The sequence below is a fragment of the Trichechus manatus genome, unplaced genomic scaffold (genome assembly GCF_000243295.1).
Source record: "Trichechus manatus latirostris isolate Lorelei unplaced genomic scaffold, TriManLat1.0 scaffold00165, whole genome shotgun sequence".
Lineage (NCBI taxonomy): Eukaryota > Metazoa > Chordata > Mammalia > Sirenia > Trichechidae > Trichechus > Trichechus manatus.
Genome location: NW_004444101.1, coordinates 292423 through 313055, shown reverse-complemented (window position 1 = coordinate 313055; position 20633 = coordinate 292423). Strand labels below are relative to the sequence as shown.

Sequence of the window (20633 nt, the reverse complement as noted above, 5' to 3'; positions counted from 1 at the left end):
TTCTAGTAGATAATAATTTGAAAAAATCAAAATGCTCTCCAAGAGTCTAAAATATCCCAGTAAAGGGACCGGGGCTTAAAAACACCCAGGGATTAGAAATAATGACACTGAAGCAATCCTTGATTCTTCACGTGGGGAGATGATTTTTATATAAGGAATATCACTGGGCAGCGGTCTAGAAAACACAGGTTAAAGTCTCTCTTTTTTGTATTGTTTTTTTTTCTGGCTAAAACAACAATAAAAGAATTACCCCTAAGTATTAAATAAAAACCATATCATATTTCATCAGCAGAGTTTAGAAAATGGAAATCGTATCTTCCCCAAACTCTCTACACACTCATATATATGCGTCTATTATGAGAACCTACCGACGCAAGTTCGAAGTCTGTGATTCTTTTTCTAAGTCTCCTCTATCAAAAACAAAAATCAATGTGGAAACATAAGCCACAAGAACCCAAAGGGTTTCCTCATCTAGGTAAGAGGTCAGTGTTTTAATCTGGGATTATTTAAGAGAGTAATAAATTAAAATAGGATGTTCTGCCATATAAGCATTGTTGAGCTACGGCGCTCCTACCCAACACACGGACAGACACAGAGTGTGTTTCATCTTTTCAATTATTTAGCCCTCCGCTCAGAGAGAATAACTAGGTCTTGGCAATGCATCCGCCATCCCTTGGGCATTACTCTGGGTCTTCAGTTCCCTTTAACGATCAGTGGTTCTTCATGTCAGGGCGGCCTGCTGCGGCTCTTACCTTATTTTTGCTGCTCTCACACGACTGTAGGCTGGCCAGGATCTGACTCTCGATGGCTTGGACCCACGCGTCCCTCTCTTCATACGTGGTGGCTTCAAAGTGCCATGTCTGGCCAGTGAGAGACACGATGATAAACTCAAAGTTTTCTTCTTGTTCTGAAACGCAGAGTGATGGGGATGAGGAGATGAGCTTTAATGAAACAGCGGCCCCTCTCCCAGACCTCTGCCATAAAAGTGCCTTTGGGTTCCATCGCGTCTGCCTGGGGCTCGTGGCACATGCAGGACCGGACAGCTGCAGGAGGGCATACTCAAATCCATACACTCTGCACGCTCAAGAGGTGGCCCCTGGATTTCCGCGAATGCTCAGGGGAACAGGGGCGGGAAAACCAGCCTGGGGTGCCAGGGCTTGGCGTCCGGCACAGGGGAAGCATCTTAGGGAAATAACTTACTGTTGACCATCGGTATCTGGGGAAGGAAATGAAATCAGTCACGCTAATCATGGGGTGTAGTTTTAATTTCTTCACAAGGGCTTGGGTAGATGCACAGACACACCATGGTAAAGACGAAAGTCTGAAGGTGTCTTTTTATGGCAGAGGACCAGTTAGAGTGGGAAAGTGCGCTAATTTCCATCATATCCATGCTGGAAGAAAGCATGGGACCCCAGGTGACCTGGAGGACACTGTATGGGCAACGCCTATAATGGGAAGAGCTGTATTAGCATTCACATAGCTACGTCTGAGACTTTGGACACATTCCGCAACCTCGCTGAGGCTCCTTTTCCTTACCCATGCAATGGGACTGCAGCTTAAATGACATGTCCTCAAAGATGTCACCTTGGAGACTAAGGTGCGCCTGACCCAACCCATGGTATTTTCAATCACCTCACATGCATGTGAAAACTGGACGATGAATAAGGAAGACCAAAGAAGAACTGACGCCTTTGAATTATGGTGTTGGCGAAGAACACTGCAGAGACCATGGACTGCCAGAAGAATGAACAGATCTGTCTTGGAAGAAGTACGACCACAGTGCTCCTTAGAAGCAAGGATGGCAAGACTGTGTCTCACGTACTTGGGACATGTTATCAGGAGGGACCAGTCCCTGGAGAAAGACATCATGCTTGGTCAAGTAGAGGGTCAGCAAAAAAGAGGAAGACCTTCAATGAGATGGACTGACACGGTGGCTGCAACAATGGGCTCAAGCATAACGATTGTGAGGATGGTGCAGGACTGGGCAGTGTTGTGCTCTGTTATGCACAGGGTTGCTGTGGGTCAGAACTGACTCGACAGTACCTAACAACAGCGGAGGCCAGCACAGGGCCTGGTCCACAGGGCTCCACAATGCTGCTCAACCCACCAACCGCCAGCCGCTGTGGAGCTGACTCTGACTCATGGAGACATGTGTGTCAGAGTAGAACTGTACTCACAGGGTTTTCAATGGCTGATTTTTCAGAAGTAGGTCACCAGGACTTTCTTCCAAGGCGCCTCTGGGTGGACTCGAACCACCAACGTTTTGGTTAGCAGCAGAGTGCATTGACCGTTTGCACCACCCAGAGACTCCTCACTAAGGAGCAGCCACTGATGATCACAGAAATAGGGCCATACCACCTTTGGATGAAATCTCCACATATTCAGATAACAATGGTACTGTATTCTATCTAAAGTAAGCATCTCCGTTCCTTAAGAATTTAGACTCCTGATGAGCTGGGCCTAAATCTGTGGAACTTGTCTTGAACAGCACCCTAGTCAGTGGGCACATCCACCTACAAAACGTTTGGCAAAGGATTTCTCCTGTTAAGAGTGCCCAGCTTCAGGAAGCGTAGGTGACATTTCTCTGTCACAAGGGTTCATGGCTTCCGCCAGCTTTGCCACAGCCTGTGACTCCCCCTAAAGATGAGAAGTTATGACGGTGTTGAGGCTCATTCTGGGGCTGTGGCTGACGCCAAAGGGACAGGATGGAGGTCAGCCCTGTGCCCTGGGTGCTGGCTGGTTAGCCCTACACTCCCCACACAGGCTCTGCACTGAAGCCAGCCCCCGCAACAAGGTCACAGACGGGGGCCGCGCTGGGCTCTTCGTGAGCCTCCCTCAGGAACGCTCAGGGAAGGGGCCGAGTGAGGATGCTCCGTGAGAGAGAGAGGACAGGGCAGCTGGCTCCGAGCTGGGCTCCATGAAATAAAGGCGCCCTCATGGAGGAGAGAGCCCCTGGGTGGTGCAAACACTTAAGCACTCGGCTACTTACGGAAAGTTGGAGGTTCAAGTCTACCCGGGGTGCCTCGGGAGAAAGGCCTAGTGATCTACTTTTGAAAAATCATCATTGGAAACGCTATGGAGCACGGTTCTACTCTGAAACATGTGGGGTCGCCGTGAGCTGCAATCGACCCCACAGCAACTGGCTTGATTTTTCATGGAGGGAGGTGTCAGCTCACTTCTAGGGCGCTCAGTCAGTGTCCCTTGCTCTCCGAACGGCTATGGCTCCTGAATCTGAGCATTCTCATTCTCTCTGGTGTTGGAATTCTGGAGAGCTAGTGATCAGAGTTCAGAAAGTGAGGGATTATGAGAAAGTACACCCCAGTCTACTGGACCGTGGGTTTGGAGAACAAGCAGCCCCGTGTTTCTGCAGGAGCACAATGCTCCACCTGCCGCAGAAAACAGAGGAGGGAGACTGGGGGTGGAGGAACCAAGGGGGGCTGCAGGCCTCAGCTCCCCCAGTGATGCCCTCTGACCCTCAGGGACTTGTTGGGATTTTCATTTAAAAAAATTGGCTGTGACTTTCAAATAGGTTTCCCCAGGGCTGACCTGCAATTATGCCTTGCAATTATTGGTTGAGGCACCACATCTGTGGGTTTTAGAAAAATCCAGCTTCTTGATCTATGAGCTTTTATGTTCTCATGCTGTGAATTACAACCTGTTCAACCCTGGCTGTTGTAAGGGGGTATGTCAACACTGTCCCGGGGAGCTGACACGTGAGGCAGGAGGAACCCCATACGGCAAGGTAGGCCACAAGGAAGGCTCGGGAACACGGAGTGGGCCGACAACTGCTCATTAGGAGTTCTACAGAACGGGCTCACTATTTTTTTAATCTGTGAAATTTGAAGGCATGTATAAGAGATCCCCTGATCACAGTTTATTGGATCTTGGAGTGAGAAAAATTACAACCATTAGTTCCCCCAGTGAAGTTTCCGTACAAGCGGTCTGTCACACATCTTTCCTGCTCAGATGTCCAGCCAGAATCTAAGCTACATTCACTGGAAAGAAAGGGACAGAGGGGCTTAACTTGCTTCCATGGGGGCTGGGCTCGGTTACTGTGTTTCTCTGGGGACCCCCGCCCTGTGATGGTTAATGTTATGTGTCAACTTGACTAGGCCATGACACTCAGTATTATATAATTATCCTCCATTTTGTGATCTGATGTAATTACCTTCCATTTTGTCATCTCCTATAAGCAATATGGAGCCCTGGTGGCACAGTGCTTAAATGCTACGGCTGCTAACAGAAAGGGTGGCAGTTTGAATCCACCAGCTGCTCTTTGGAAACCCTATGGGGCAGTTCTACTCTGTCCTATAGGGTCGTTATGAGTTGAAATCGACTCAACAGCGACAGGATGTGATGATGATGATAAGTAACATAATGTAATATCTCCATGATATGATCTGATGTGATTAGCCAATCAGTCGTAAGGGGAGTTTGCTCAGGGGTGGGGCCTGCATCCAGTATATACATGGACATTCTGGCAAAGCTTGTTTGCTTGCTCCAGATCCTGCATCTGGCTTCTCATCATCTGACCTCTGGTTCTTGGGGCTTGAGCCAGCAGCCTGCCATACTGTCTACTGATCTTGGGATTCGTCAGCCTCTGCAGCCTGTGAGCCAGCAGCTGTACATACAAAATCCACTTAAGAGAACAACTTTATTTATGTGTTCACAGGAACATAAGAATTCATTTCCTGCAAATGTCCAAGTGTACCACCTACTCTGTGGCTCCTTGTTCACTTTAAAAGTCAATTCCACCACCAACTGGATGCAAGTTTCCCTTTCTACTATCCTATTATCCTAGTATTTCTTTTCTAGTAACTTCTGGTGGCACGATGGTTAAGCGCTCAGCTACTAATCAAAAGGTTGGTGGTTTAAACTTACCCAGTAGCTCTGTGGGAGAAAGACCTGGTGATCTGCTCCCATAAAGATCACAGCCTAGAAAACCTATGGAGCAGTTCCACTCTGTCATATGGGGTCACGATGAGTCAAAACCAAATTGACAGCACGTAACGACAACAACTTGCGGTTCGTGGTCTTTCTCCTCCCTCTATCCTTTCTGCTTCCTTCACTGCCTTCTAGGAGACCTGGGTCCAGCAATGCTGTCCTCACTCGATCCCAAACACAATGACACCCTCCTACAGACTTGGTGACCTCTGCTCAGGCCACTTGCCTTACACAGACACCTCCCTGGACCTCATCCCATCCTCTGAGATGACGTCTTCTCTACACCCCTTCACTGCCCACATTCCCAAAGTCACGATAGACAACTACGCATCCTCTCTTTTGTTCGCGTTGTTTGCTGTCAAGTTGATTCTGACTTACAGTGACCCCATGTGGCAGAGTAGAACTGCCCCATAGGGTTTACTAAGCTGTGATCGTTATGAAAGCAGATTGCCAGGTCTTTCTCCCGCAGAGTGGCTGTTTGGTTCAAACCACCAACCTTTTGGTTAGCAGTCCAGTGCTTAACCACGGCGCCACCTGGGAGGGCTCCTTATCCACCTCTTAACCACTCTCTTTCCTATGGTAGAGTTTCCCAAGTGTCTATCCTATTGAAGCCTCCCTTTACAAGATTACAATGACCTCCCAACAGCCAGGGCCGTGGGTTTGCTTAGTCTTCTTTCTCACCGACCTCTCTCTCTGGGGACTCTTACCCTGTTGAGGGCAGCCACCACCCCGAAACGTTTTCCCCCTTCGTCTTCTGCTGATTTGTCATCATTTGAGCTCAAGTAAGAAGACAACAATTAACTTAACCAAAGTTAATTTGAGATCGTATGAAACTACAAACCTGTAACACTAATTAAAAAGGAAAAATCTAAAGTGTGCAGAAGGGTCACGGCTATGTTTGTTTTGAAAAAAAAAATTAATTCGAGTAAGTAGGGGAGTAAGTAGGAGAGAAATGGCGTATTTGGAGTCCTGGTGGAGTAGTGGTTAAGAGCTTGGCTGTTAACCAAAAGGTTGGCAGTTTGAATCTACCAGCTGCTCCGTGGAAACCCTATGGGGCAGTTCTACTCTGTTCTATAGGGTCGCTATGGGTCGGAATTAACTCGACGGCAACAGATTTGGGTTTTTGGTTTAATGGCATATTTAAATTATTTGCTTCTTTTGTTAAGTATATTCAGATACTACCATTTTTGGCAATATAGCAGACTAGGTAACGTGGAGGGCATTCCCTACAAAACAGCTGGATCCTGTATGAAGCATATTTTTTATGGCATTGATGAAATCACAATATGGCATAATGGCTAAGTCTTCCCCAACCCCCCATCCCCCAAATAAATCAAATCCATGAGTTGGAACCAGAACTGTGTGAGATGGTGGGCTAACACCTGCGGAGGTGAGGCTGCCCTGAGGGCAGATGTCTTTAGTGGCACCACAAAAGTCATGATAAGGCATGTGTATATGTTGTGTGCCGTCAAGTCGAATTCGACTCATAGTGACCTTATAGACAGAGCAAACTGCACCAGAGGGTTTCCAAGGCTGTAATCTCTATGGAAGCAGATCACATCTTTCTCCCAAGAGGCTGGTGGGTTTGAACCGCCAACCTTCTAGTTAGCAGCCAAGTGCTTAACCACTGTGCCACCAGGCCTCCTTTATGATAAGGTAGGAGAGGTAAACCTTAGAGTCCTGTATCCAGAATCTCGGAAGGAAAGGGCTAAAATCTCCCCACATCTGCAGAGCCACCTTGGCTCCTAGATCTTCTCTGAACAAAAGCATCCCACGATGAAGATCAACTATACACGAACACAAAACCAAAGGCCACCAAACACACATGGACACAAGACAACTGATGTATATCTACAAATTTTACAGGGACAGAATTAAAAGTAACTATGTATGAGATGTTTAAAGAAATAAATGATGGAAACTCCTAAATTTTCAAACAACAGGAGACCATCAAATGCAACCAGGCAGACTGGAAAAAAGAAGGTAGACCTCTTGGAAATACAAACTATAATTGTTAAAAAACCGATCCAAACAAAAACTCCAGTGGGTGAGTTAAAGAGCTGAGGAGAGAACTGATGAGCTGGGAGACAGATCTGGAGAAACTGGGCTAGAACACAGAACAGAATGTCCAACAGGGTGGGCATTGTGAAACAGAGAAGACAAGGTATGGAGGAAAGAGTAAGAAGGCATAACATACACCTAATTGTCAGTGAGAATTATATAGAACTATAGAAAGATATGGACCTACAGATAGCACCACATTTACCAAGAAGAAACACAACAAAGAAAACTACCAAAACTGTTTATGACATTGGATAAAACCAAAGACAAAGAGAGGATCTTAAGAACAGCCAGCAAGAAAAGACAGACTGCTCTGAAAAGAATCTAAATAACATTACAGTCATCTCAAAAGCAACAACTGAAGCTGCAAAATGGAGAAATATCTTCAGAGTCCCAAGAGAAAACAGTATCAGCAAATTTATGTAACATTAAAGGGCAAGGACAAATTGTCCATAAGCTGGACCTAACACAGGGACTGCCTGTAGAAGCTAAAAAGAGACAAAGACCTTCCCCAGAGCCAACAGTGAGAGAAAGCCTTTCCCAAGAGCCAGCAGTCTGAATTCGGACTTCTAGCCTCCTTAACTGTGAGAGAATACATTTCGGTTTGTTAAAGCCACCCCCTTGTGGCATCTCTGTTACAGCAGGGCTAGGAGACTAAGGGAGCCCTGGTGGCGTGGTGGTTAAGAGCTCAGGCTGCTAACCAAAAGGTCGGCAGTTTGAATCCACCAGCTGCTCCTTGGAAACCTATGGGGCAGCTCTACTCTGTCCTATAGGGCCGCTATGCGTCGGAATCAACTCGACAGCACACAACCACAAGAGACTAAGACGCTCAGTGAGCTGAGGTGATGGATGAACCCAGCGTTCTGAGGGAAGAGCCTGAGCAGTCTTAAGGGCCAGGCTCCTTGCAGACACAACTCTGGCTGACTGCTCACTATAATGAACCACCAAGAAGGCTCAAGGCAGGAGAGAGTAAATGGCTGCGGGGTATCCTACGATGCAAGCCCAGTGGACACTGGGCTCCACTAACAGGCACGGGGTTGCCAAGTTTAGCTCAATCAATAGCCTTGAGTGACCCTAGAAAGCAAACTGTGTTTCACGTCCCAAAGAAGAACACCCGGACCCCACTCTGGGACAGCGTTCCTTTCTGGAGGGGGGTCTCACGAGATGAGCCACCATGGGAAAGTAACAAATGACAGAAATGACGCGGTGAGTGACAACATGCATCCAAACCCACAGTGCCAGCACTTCTGCGATAGGTTACTCGTGCAACACTGTGGTTATGAGTGTGTGTATTGTGCGTGTGTGTTGTGCATCGTGCATTTTTAAGTGTCTGAAGCTTGCACAGAGGTCCCCCGTCACGGTCTGAGTAGCACCTCCCAATGCAGTGAAATGCTGATGAACAGTTCTTTGGGAAATTTTGCTTTAAATGAATGGCTCTGCCTGGACTCACCTGGCCCTGGGGAGGCCAGACAGGACACCACCGCCCCTATCCTACCCCAGCCCCTGCTTTTGTGCGTAACAGGGCTCAGAAACAGCTCCCAAATAAAGGGGCCATGTTGCTGTGAACACCGGATTCTCCCAGGCGACCACGCTGATGGGGTTCCAGGGCAAGGTAGGATGATGAATGCAAACAGCTGGGGGTCATGATCAACATGGAGAAGAAGGGAGGAAGTGGGGGATGGGGCCCCGCACAATCTCAGTACAGAGTGGCCCCCCAGGGTGCTGCTCTGGGCCTTCACTGGGATTCCAGACCCTGCTGCAGACATCTTTGACCAGAAGCTGGGGGCTCTGCTTCATGAGTAAGAGATTACAACCAATGCACGGAGACTAGTCAAGATCACCTGTACCAGCATCACCAAACGGATTCCAGCTTCTGTGAGGGCATCCTGTGTTTTCCTGGAGGCGGTCTTTAGCTGGCCTGGTTCTTTCCTGGGCAGGGAAGGTAGGGTAACATGCGAACACCTACAGATATAGCAACATTATGATAAACGGAGAAAGGATTGACATGGCCAAGGATTTCATTTCACTTGGATCCACAATCAACATCTATGGAAACAGCAGTCAATAAATCAGATGACACACTGCATCGGGCCAATCTGCTGCAAAAGACCTCTTGAAGGGGTTAAAAAGCAAAGACGTCACCTTGAGGATTAAGGTGCACCTGACCCAAGCCATGATTATTTTCAATCACCTCATATGCATGCAAAAAGTTGGACAATGAATAATGAAGACGGAAGAAGAACTGATGTCTTTGAATTATAGCACTGACAAAGAATACTGAATATACCACGGACTGCTAGAAGAATGAACAAATCTGTCTTGGAAGAAGTACAGCCAGAATGCTCCTCAGAAGAGAGGATGGTGAGATTTCATCTCACGTAGTTTGGACATGCTGTCGGAAGGGACCAGTCCCTGGAGAAGGACATCATGCTTGGTAAAGTGGAGGGTCAGTGAAAAAGAGGAAGACCCTTAAGGAGATGGATGGACACAGTGGCTGCAACAATGGGCTCAAACACAGCAACAATTAGGAGGATGACGCGGGACCAGGCAGTGTTTCCTTCTGCTGTACGCAGGGTTGCTATGAGTCGGGACCAACTGAAGGGCACCTAACAATGACAGATAGAGCTGGAATTTCCCAACTGAATGATATCACCATATGACTTTTCTTTGCCTCCCAAGATTAAAAGAAAAAAAAAAAAAAAGAATAAAATTATGCGGCAGTTACATATTTAATCGTATCACGAATAGCATCCATGAAGGAATAACTTCTTTGTAATGAATAAACTGCATGAAATAATAATGAAAACAATACTACTGGGTTCTAGTTCCGGGCCAGGAAGTTACAGCCATTATCCCATTTATTTTTTTATCTTAAAATGGTCAGCTGTGGTTGATATTAACACATAACTGGTAGTTTTATGTCAATAATTGTGATAATAAAATTAATAGCACCTAACGTTAAGGATGGAGCCCTGGTGGCACAGTAGTTAAGAACTTGGCTGCTAACCGAAAGGTCGGCAGTTCAGATCCACCAGCCGCTCCTCGGAAACCCTATAGGGCAGTTCTACTCTGTCCTCTGGGGCCACTATGAGTCAGAATCGAACTGATGGCAACAGGTTTGGGTTTTTTGTTTGTTTACCATGGAGGGAGACTATTCAACAACCTAAGAAAATTCTAACACGATAATGTTAAGTTTTAAAAATAAAAACACAAAACCTTATATACTATGATGACAATTTTGGAAAAATGGAAAACTACAAAAAAAAAAAAAAATCATATGCACAAAGCAAAGAGACTTGAAGAAAATTTGCCAAACCATTATCAACCGTTACCTATTGAAGCTATGATTCTGGATGTTAACCCATTGAAGCTATGATTCTGGATGCTATTCTTTACGTTTTTATATTTTTCTTACTTTCCAAATTGTCTGTAACGATCATGTGACCCCTTCATAATAAAAACAGCATTTTAAAAATAAGCGTCTAATGAAAAGACCAATTAAGAAGATCTTGTAAATACTTAAAAAAAAAAAAGTAGTTTCCCAGAAAGTCCTAACCAACCTGTCACCAGCATCTCATTTCTTTGCAAGGGGGGCTAGGCTACCCCGTGGGGTCACGTCTGAGCATGCTGGGGCCTTTATTGGGGGGGGAGTTTTTTCCCAGGCGTTCCCCTTGGTTCTTTTGGGTTGGCCCCTTGGTTTTGGGGTTCCCCGCTGGGATCTTTCCGCCTCTATCCTCCTGGCGGTCTGCCTCCTGGTCAGTGAGTGGCCAGTGGGGACAGGAGGGCGGCCCCGTCTACACTGGGCCAATCAGAGCACACGGTGCTCTGGTCTTCTCCAGAAGGGTCACCATCCATGTGAAGGGGCCTTCTCCAGGTTCTAACTGAGTTGGGGCCACAGAGCCCCTTTCCTTCCTCTCTGGGACGTGCTGGGATACTGCCCACCGCTGCAGGTGGCAGGAAATCTCTGGGAATGAAGCCCCGTCTACGGAAGAGGTGAGAACGTTGCTGAGCAGAAGAGGGAAGAAGGACAAGTGTGCTCTGAGCGTGGTTCCTTCTCGGCCCTGCAGCCAACAAATGGCTCGTCCTACAGCTGGTGACGCAAGCCAATTTCTCCTCCACCTTTTTTTTTTTTTTTTTTTGCTTAAATCCCTTTGAATTAGTGTACTTGGCTGAATAGTGCCTCCACCCACCCCCTCAAATGCACATCCACACAAAACATAAGAAGGTGACTATCTGGAAACCAGGCCCCTGCAGATGTAATCACAGGTGAGGGCTCTGGAGTGGGATGGGCCCTGATCCATGAGTGGTGGTGTCCAGAGAGGAGACACAGAGACTCTTAGAGAAGATGGCCACTGGAGGGGGAGGCAGACATGAGTGATGCAGCCACACGCCAAGGAATGCCTGGAGCCACCTGAAGTTACGAGGGAGGATTCCCCTTGAGTTTTCGGAGAGAACATGGCCCTCCTGACGCCCTGATTTTGGACTTCCAGCCTCTGGAACCGAGAGGATAAATTTCTGCTGTTTTAAACGACCCAGTTTTCAGTATGCTGTATGGCCACCCTAGGAAAGTGGTGGATCCTTCAATGACTAAGTGCTTGGAAGTAGATTGCCGGGGCTTTCTTCTGAGGTGCCTCTGGGTGGACTCGACCCTCCGACATTTCGGTTAGTAGCTGAACGTGTTAACCAGTGGCACCATCCAAACCAACCAAACCAAACCCGCTGCCATAGGGTCGATCTGGACTCCCAGCGACCCTGCAGGACAGAGGAGAACTGCCCCTTAGGGTTTTCTTTATGGAAGCGGACTGCCACATCAGCGGGTGGCTTTGAACCACTGAGCTTTTGGTTAGCAGCTGAGCGCTTTAACCACTGTGCTACCAGGGCTTCTGGGACTGCAAACACTCGCTGAGCCCTTATAAATTCAGAGGCGAGGCAGAGTCTACTCGGCAGCTGGTCTGAACATGAATTCAGAGGTCATGTAAGTTCTTCATCGGTCAGATGTGGGACCTCAGGTCTAGAGAGAGGAGTGGCTTTGCCCGGGGCTCCCCTGCAATCCAGGGGCCTACAAAGCCTGGACGAGTGGATTTCTGTCACTTCCACATCCAGTCCTGAATACAACACTGGAGAAAAGATCTGTTTTGTGTGTGTGTGCAGGGCACTGCCCAGGCCTCCTTACTGCATCAATGCCTCGTCAAGTTCTAGACTCAGTCTTCGCTTATACTTACATACAGTCAAAGTGACTATTTTTACTCATTCAGCAAATAGTTTCTAGACTCTTGGAGTCAAATACTTTTTCTTTTTCTGTATGGACAGAAAAATGAACACTTTTCCTCCTACCATTCGAAGAGGAATTTTAACCAGATGACATAACCTTCTCCAGATCACCAGGAGCCGGAAGGATTCCGTCACATTATGAAGTGACACTGTGATGATATGTTAGTGGTCAGCAGTGAGATAAACTGTCATGTGAGGCTGAGCCATCAGAAGGCCAGGGCTGGGTACTGTCCCTCACGATCACCCTTGTTTAAAACGTGAAGAACAAGGGTTTGAACAGGACCAACATAGAGTTAGTTGCTATGTTTCATTCCAAATGGCTTCATTTCACTAATACAAACATACTATTCATGCTCATTGTAGTGGCTTAAAAGATCTGGTGGTGCAGTGGTTAAGTGCAGTTAAGGTCAGCCGTTCACACCCACCAGCTGCTCTGTGTGAGAAAGATGTGGCAGTCTGCTTCCATAAAGATTACAGCCTTGGACTCTATGGGGCAGTTCTATTCTGTCCTATGGGGTCGCTAGTAAGTTGGAATCAACTCCACGGCAATGGGTTTTGGGTCGTGTTGTTTTTGCAATTGCTTAAAAAATAATGGGCAATATTAAAGATAAAAATGTCTCTGCTGCTTCTGGGACAGTCTGGATGTTTTGCCTTTGGTTTTTGGATAGTGGCTTTGCATACTGGCTTAATATTTAATGCATTCTGCAAAAGCAGAATTGCGATCATAGACATTCCTGGCAGTATCTATCTTAAAAGTATGCTCCTGAGTTTTAGACACCCACACGAAGAGCAAGATTCAACTGCTCGCCCCCCACCCCTCCCCCAGTCAGAAATCCAAACACCACCACACCCCAAAGGCTGAGACCAGAAAACCAATCCCTGTGTCGTTTAACAGGGACGATTACAGGGCTTCACTGTTTAATGAAGTTGCGATTGGGCTCACAGGGATTTAAGCAGTTGTCCGTGTTTAACGGTTATTCGCAGAAAGGTCCACTATAATAGTATTTTAGCACCATGAACCTGTCGAAATCAACCTGCCCAATTATTCCAAACTACATTAATAACACCGGATATTGCACTAATTTTGTCCAGTTTCTATGCAGACGAGGCCCCGTGGGGCTAATTTTGCTTCCTCAGGGGCAAGCAACTCAGCCATCAAACTGACTTCACAAGGAATCCCTCCTCGTTACACAAGTCCAGGCTGTCAAACTTTTTTTTTTTTTAAAGGTTAATGGGCCAATCAGTCATCAATTATTTTCGTGGACTCCCAGCAGACAAAGGGTTAACGGGCTCAGAGCAGCCGCAGCAATTTTGCACTGTTTTCAAGGGGAGACATCCACCAGGGGCGCAGCCTGGGGGAGGGGGCTGGAGAAGAGACAGACACACGGCATTGTCCAACTCAGGGAAGGGAGCCACTGCATGCTGTGTTTCTGCAAAGACCGGGAGGATCCAGGCCCTCGTGCCAAACAGACACGCAAAATGGCTCAAAACTGTCTGTAAGGTGCAAGAATAGTGAGCCCAACGACCCCGAGTGGATCTGCTTCTCTTCTGAATTTGGAAGAGCTCAGCGAGTACTTGCCGTCCCTGGGTGTTGCAAACAGTTAAGGCGTTCAGCTGTTCACCAAAAGGCTGGAGGTTTGAGCTCACACAGAGGTACCTCGGAAGAAAGGCCTGGCGATCTACGTCTGAAAAATCAGCCAGTGAAAACGCTACGGAAGAGAGTTCTACTCTGACACACACAGGGTTGCTGTGAGTCAGGGCTGACTCAACGGCAACTGGTTTGAACAAGTATTCAGAGGTCACTGAAGTGCTTCATTGGTTAGACGCGGAACCTGAGGAGAGAGGGGGTGGTTGGCCCAGGGTCCCCCCGTGATCTAGGCGCCTATGAAGCCTGAAGTATGGGCTCCTGACACCCAGACTGGTGTTTCGTACTGAAAGCTACGTGTCCTTGCCAACACATTAACAACAAACACATGGTGGGAATGTGCTCTTTAAAACGTGCAGAAAGGACAACATTCAGCGTGGAAGATGGTCATGTCTGCCGCAGGGGGGCCGCTATGAGTCCAGGACCCGCAAGGCCCAAAGGCTCACAGACGGTCAGCATTTAAAACTGATCTGACAATCAAATAACTGAAGTCCAGAGGGAAAATAACTGTCCTCTCCACTCTGACTTCTGTTGTAATAAAATCAGGACTTCTGTTGTAGGATCTGCCACCGTAACCTGATAAATACGTGAATGCCATCTTAGAACCTCTGGCCAACACTCTTCTCTTCTTCATTAACGAGTGAGTTTTGGCAATGGGTTTTGTCCAGTTTCTGCTTGGGTTCCCCTACTCTCCTCTGTTCATGCCCCTTAGGTCTGGGGCTCCCAGTTTTGCGGTCCTCTCATCCGGAATGCTCTTCCTGCTCTGCCACCTGGTAACTGTGTCCACCAGCAGACCATTTAACGTCTGTGATCTAGGCTTTCTTATCTGTAAGAGAGGTGCTGGGCTGAACCCTGGGGGACAAAGTCCCTCTGTGTCCCTTTCTTCTTCCAGGAAAGACCTTTGAGACTGATCTTGAAGAGCCTGGTGCAGCTGGGAGCCCTTCTGCACGCATTGTTCCTCCAGGCAGCCACTTCCGATCCATCCACAGCGGAAAGGGAGATGAGATGCGCTGGTCTGCCTTCTCTCGGGTCTCTCTGGCTAAGCCACATGCCGCCCCAGTCTCTTCTGCAACTTCTTGTGAGTCATACATTTTGTAAAGCACTTCACTATTTCTGCTTTAAAAGCACATATTAAATAGGCATGTGGTTTAGATATTTTACTCAATTATGATGAAAACCACACACGTTTAGGGTTTCAGCCAAAACCCACTATAATGCAAAGCCAGTTTCTTATTTACTTTCAATTTTCTCCCTCTTTTTGTAGAAAAACATGGATGTGAAGGAAAGCCTGCAGAATATGGTTCATGACTGAGCAGAAGCAAGACGTCTGACAAATCTATCTATATACGTAACACAGTTATATATCTATATAATATACATAGATACAATTATATATACTGTATATGATACATACAGTATATCTATGTCTATATTCAGGCTGTCCCTGGATTAGGAACGAGTTCCCTTACTAAGTCTGTCTTTAAGTCAAGAACAGTTAGGTACAGTTTGTATCTAATGTCAATTAGTCAAAATGTCTTAGTATACAGCATATAGTGTATCTTTCTATGCATGAAAAACATTAAAAAAAAACACTTCCAGCTATACTAAAACACCTTTAACACAATAATACAGTAATAATAATAATGTTTTGGTGCACACTGCAGCCCCAGTTTGTTATTACAAACCATTACATGCACCTCGAATTTTTAACGTAACACGCTTTAACGTAAGTCGAACATTGGTAACCCAGGGACTGCCTGGAGGTACACAGATGTATACAGTGTATCTATATATAGAAACCACACGTCTATGGATATATATATATCAATATACACACACACTCCCCCATTTCGAAAAGTTATTCATTCCAGGCAAAAAGTGAAGGTCATTATTTTTTGCATTATAAACACATGCAGTTCATGGTTCTCTGGAAAGAATCTTTGGAAACTCTGAGTTGGGTAAATATCTTTTACTTAGCCAAGAAAGTCCCAGAGAGGTTGTGCTGTGGCTGAATTGAGGGGAGGAGCACAATTAATTTTGTGAACGAGCCAATTCCCACAGGGAGACGAACAAGCTCAGAATGTTTATCGCTATTACCAAAGGGAGAGCCTCACGACCCACGAAGGGGGTTTTTAGTTTCCAAACACACTTTAAAGGCTGGGATAGCATCCCAAGTGCCAGGTAGAAAGCAATTCCATCCTATTGGCTCTGGTTTCTGGAACAGTAGGGTATTCCACGTTTCTTAATTTAAGGGCAAGTGTCCAGAACAAACCTCCTGAGAAAACAAACAACTGGATTCAAAACGGACAGCATTTCAGGATGCAGAGACGAACGCCTTCACGTCCTTCCTCACACTTGCTCATGGTCCCCAGGCACCCCGTGAAAGCTCAAGGACCAGCTTTTGGTTTAGAAAGAGAAAGACAAACTATGGGCATCTGCTGTAACTCTGCTAGCTACCACACAGTCCTTGGTGTGCTTACCCTGTGTTGCTCATTCTAAGTTACATCCACAGTTTTTCCCATGTCCCTTCGCTCTCCCAACTATGCAATATTAGAGAGCCGCCATGCCGACCTGGCCCTGGCTGTGGCTTCTGCTCCAAGTCCAACGACTTTGATCTCCAAGCCCATCAGGACTCTAACTCTGCCCTTCACTGCCCACAGGTGTCTCCTCTCCCAGGCGCGCAGGGAGCTTGGACGACTGTCAATATTGTCGTTCTTTTAAAAAGACAAGGGAGAGTAAAACGCACCATCTGGCTTCTCTCCCCGAAGAGTCAATTTTGGGAATATTTCTCATGAAAGAGTTTCTCAAATCTGAATTGACTGGCATTAGTTCCTCATCTGTGCAGTTCATCATTCAGAGTGGCTTGCTTTGCTTGACTCTGTCCTATACTGATAACACTGCTGCTGTTGTTAGCTGCTGCCAGGTCAATGCTGACTCATGGTGACCTCATGCACCACAGAATGAAACACTGCCCCATCCTGCATCATCCTCAAAATTGTGGCATGTGCCAGTCCACTGTTGTGAACACTGTGCCAACCCATCTCTCAGAGGGTCCCCCTCACTGGCCCTCTACTTCACTAAACCTGATGTCCTCCTCCAGCAACTGATCCCTCCTGATGACCTGTGCAAAGCAAGAGAGTTGGGCAATCTATTGTAATCCATAACATTCTTACTGGCTAATTTTCAGAAGTAGATCTTTCTTCCTAGTCTGTCTTAGTCTGGAATCTCCACTGAAACTTGTCCACCATGGGTGACCCTGCCAGTATTTGAAGTACTGGTGGCACAGCTTCCAGCATCATGGCAACACAAGAGCCGCCACAGCACGACATACTGACAGGTGGACAGGTACATTCAACAGGTTTAAAAATGGTTACATGGGTACTCCCTGCAGAGTGTGTTCTTGCAGTTTCTGTTACATATTTCTATTAAACAGGTCACGATAACAATTTAATGGCAAGCACCAGGATCGCTATCACCTGGTGCCCAGAACGGTGGGCTACCAATGTTTCTCCAAGTTTCTTCTTCACTTGCCCTCCAAGGTAGGCTTTATTAAGCTCATTTTAGAGAAAGAAAACCGAACTGGGGAAGTAGAGTCGGCAATGTGTCCAGATTTACACCGCTGGTGAGGGGCTGAGCTGGGACTGCATCCAGGTGCACCTGATTCCAAAATCTGTGGTCACAGCCAAATTCCTACAATGGCGGTTGTCATGGTTTGAATTATGTCCCCCCAAAAATGTGTGTATCAGTTTGGCTAGGCCATGACTCCTGGTATTGTGTGGTTTTCCTGTATGTTGTAAATCCTGCCTCTATGATGTTAATGAGGGAGGATGGGTGGCAGTTGTGTGAGTAAGGCAGGACTCAGTCTACAAGATTGGATTGTATCCTGAGGCAATGTCTTGAGATATATAAGACAGAAGTGAGCAGTGAGACAGGGGGACCTCATACCATCAAGGAAGCAGTGCCGGGAGCAAAGCGTGTCCTTTGGACTGGGGTCCCTGCGCCAAGAAGCTCCTAGTCCGGGCAAACATTGATGAGAAGGCCGACAGAGAGAGAAAAAGGTTTCCCCTGGAGCTAATGCCCTGAATTTGGACTTTTAGCCTACTTTGACTGTGAGGAAATAAATTTCTCTTCGTTAAAATCATCCACTTGTGGTATTTCTGTTACGGCAGCACTGGACGACAAAGACAGCGGTTTTACTGTGGATGGCAGTCAGCGTAATTAAGGGGAGGTTTAAACGTCTGGGAGGAAAAAAAAGAGTAGGTTTGTTTCTGCACCCCCTCCTGATACCTGCAGGGGTGACATTTCTTGCCTAATCTTTGCTCTCACTGTGTAAATGACGCTCAGGCAGCTGCATGTTCTCGGAATGACAAAAATCAGACAGGACTGTTGGGTGCTGCCTTAGCCATCTAGTGCTGCTGTAACAGAAATACCACAAGGGGATGTCTTTAACAAACAGAAGTTTATTCTCTCACGGTCTAGGAGGCTAGAAGTCTGAATTCAGGGCAGCTCCAGGTGAAGGCTTTCTCTGTTGGCTCTGGGGAAGGTCCTTTTCATCAATGTTCTCCTGGTTTAGGAGCTTCTCAGTGCAGGGACCCCGGGTCCAAAGGACATGCTCTTCTCCTGGCGCTACTTTCTTGGTGGTATGAGGTCCCCCTGTCTCTTCTTTGTTTTATATCTCAAAAGAGATTGGCTTAAGTCACAATTCAACCCTGTAGATTGAGTCCTGCCTCATTAACATAACTGCCACTAATCCCATCTCATTAACATCATGGAGGTAGGATTTACAACATGTAGGAAAATCACATCAGATGACCAAACAGTGGACAATCACACAATACTGGGAATCATGGCCTAGCCAAGTTGACACACATTTCGGGGGACACAATTCAATTTGTAACAGGTGCTCCTGGCCTGGGGTGAGGTCCAGCAGTGGTCACATGTCTGAGAACATGCAAGGACTCCCCCGCACACCTGTGCCATAGGCCCCACTACCCTAGTTTGAGGGCAGTGGTGGTTCAGGAGTAGAACTCTCGCCTTTCATGTGGGAGACGCAGGTTCGATTCCCAGCCAACGCACCTCACCTACAGCCACCACCCATCTGTCAGTGGAGCTTTGCATGTTGCCATGATGTTGAACAGGTTTCAGTGGAGCTTCAGACTAAGATGGACTAGGAAGAAAGGTCTGGAGACTTACTTCTGAAAATCAACCAAGGAAAACCCTACGGATCGCAACTGATCATGGGGACAGTACAGGACTGGGCAGAGTTTCATCCCATTGTGCAAAGGGCTGCCATGAGTCGGGGCTGACTTCATGGCAGCTAACAACAACCACCTAGTTTAGAAACGGGGAAACTGAGGCACAGAGCAGGTATGTCAGTGGCCCAAGGTCACAGCCAGGAAGTAAGGCACTGAAGTTCAACCAAGACCACCTAACTGGAGAGCCTGGGCTCAGAACGATGACCCGCACCATCTGGCACACACACGAGGTTTGCAAAGTTCATCCGGGATCAGAAAGTTTGGCTGGAAGTAGTTGAAGTAAAGGAGATTAATCAGAGCCCTGCTGGAGTCTGAAACAGTCACTGTGTGGCCCCAGCTTCTGGAGAGCAGCTCAGGGGTGGTGTCCTGCAGGGCACGGCAGGCAGGTGGGGCCTCTAGGAGATGAAGGAGCGTTGGGTGAGGGCTCGACCTCAGATGCTGCCGTGATTCCTGTCGGAAAAGACAAGACTACCCACAGCGAAGGTGGAGCTGCGTCTCCCCTCCACTGCACCGATGGGTTCACTTAGCTTCCCGCCCGGCTCCAGCGAAGCACTGGTCCTGCTCCGCTGCAGCTGAACCACGCCACACTCTCTCCTCAACGCGTCCTGCACACATCCGGGCTGCAGGCTCTGCCCAACCTGGAATGCCGGCCCATCCCCACGTGCTAACACACTTTCCTGGGGCTCGTGATGGTCCTCCTCCGAGCCTCAGTCTCTTCTATAAAATGTGGGCACCATGACCTCCCTCAAGGGGACTCCAGGACAGGATGGCACCGCTCAGTAAACGCTCAGCACTGCTGTCCCCAGGTTCTGCTTGAGGAAGCCTTTCCTGAACCCTACAGCAAGAGAGGGTCCGCTCTCCACTATCCCTGCCGAGCACCCAGGCCTTGCAGGGGACGTCCCTAACTCCTCCCACATGGCACCCATTTGCAGGCGGGTCCCCGGACTGATGGCGAGCTCCCCGGGGACGCATGGCGAGCAGGTGTCTTGTCTCCACGCTCCAGGGCGCAGCCTGGGGCCGGTGCAGCGCTGCAGGACCAGACGTCTGCTGCAGGAAGATGCTGCCACAGCCACCTGAGATGCACCTAACTGCACCAAGGCTCAGGACAGTGGCTCCAAAAGCTAGTGGTGGACACAGAAGTCAGTGATTCAGAGGCCCACTCCCACTGGCTGGTGGGAAGCAGCAGTGGCCCGCTCCCATTGGCTGGTGGGAAGCAGCAGTGAGCCTCTCAGCTACTCAGCGGAGGAGGATGCAGGTCTCCAGGTGCACTGCTGTCGGCTAGGGCTCTGGGCTGACCAGGGGCTCTCCAAAAACAGCTACGCTGCATCTCCACAGCTGTGTCTCCTTGGACCCCCAGTGTCCAAGCGGCCACTGACTCCATCGCCTTCGCCTGCTGTGGTGCAGGGGTGCCCACGTGTGGGGGAGCTTCCCAGACCTGCTCCCAGGCCAGCTGTCAA

At 47.8% G+C, this 20633-nt stretch overlaps 1 protein-coding gene across 2 annotated transcripts in view; it reads right to left on the bottom strand.

Moving 5' to 3' along the window:
- AGAP1 (ArfGAP with GTPase domain, ankyrin repeat and PH domain 1) overlaps positions 1 to 20633 on the bottom strand; it is a 360673-nt gene that overhangs the window by 86685 nt on the left and 253355 nt on the right. For both annotated transcript variants that reach the window (XM_004386488.3, XM_023740860.1), the window contains one exon: positions 753 to 907. In XM_004386488.3, coding sequence (XP_004386545.2) covers positions 753 to 907 — 155 coding nt within the window. The remainder of the gene's footprint in view (positions 1 to 752; positions 908 to 20633) is intronic.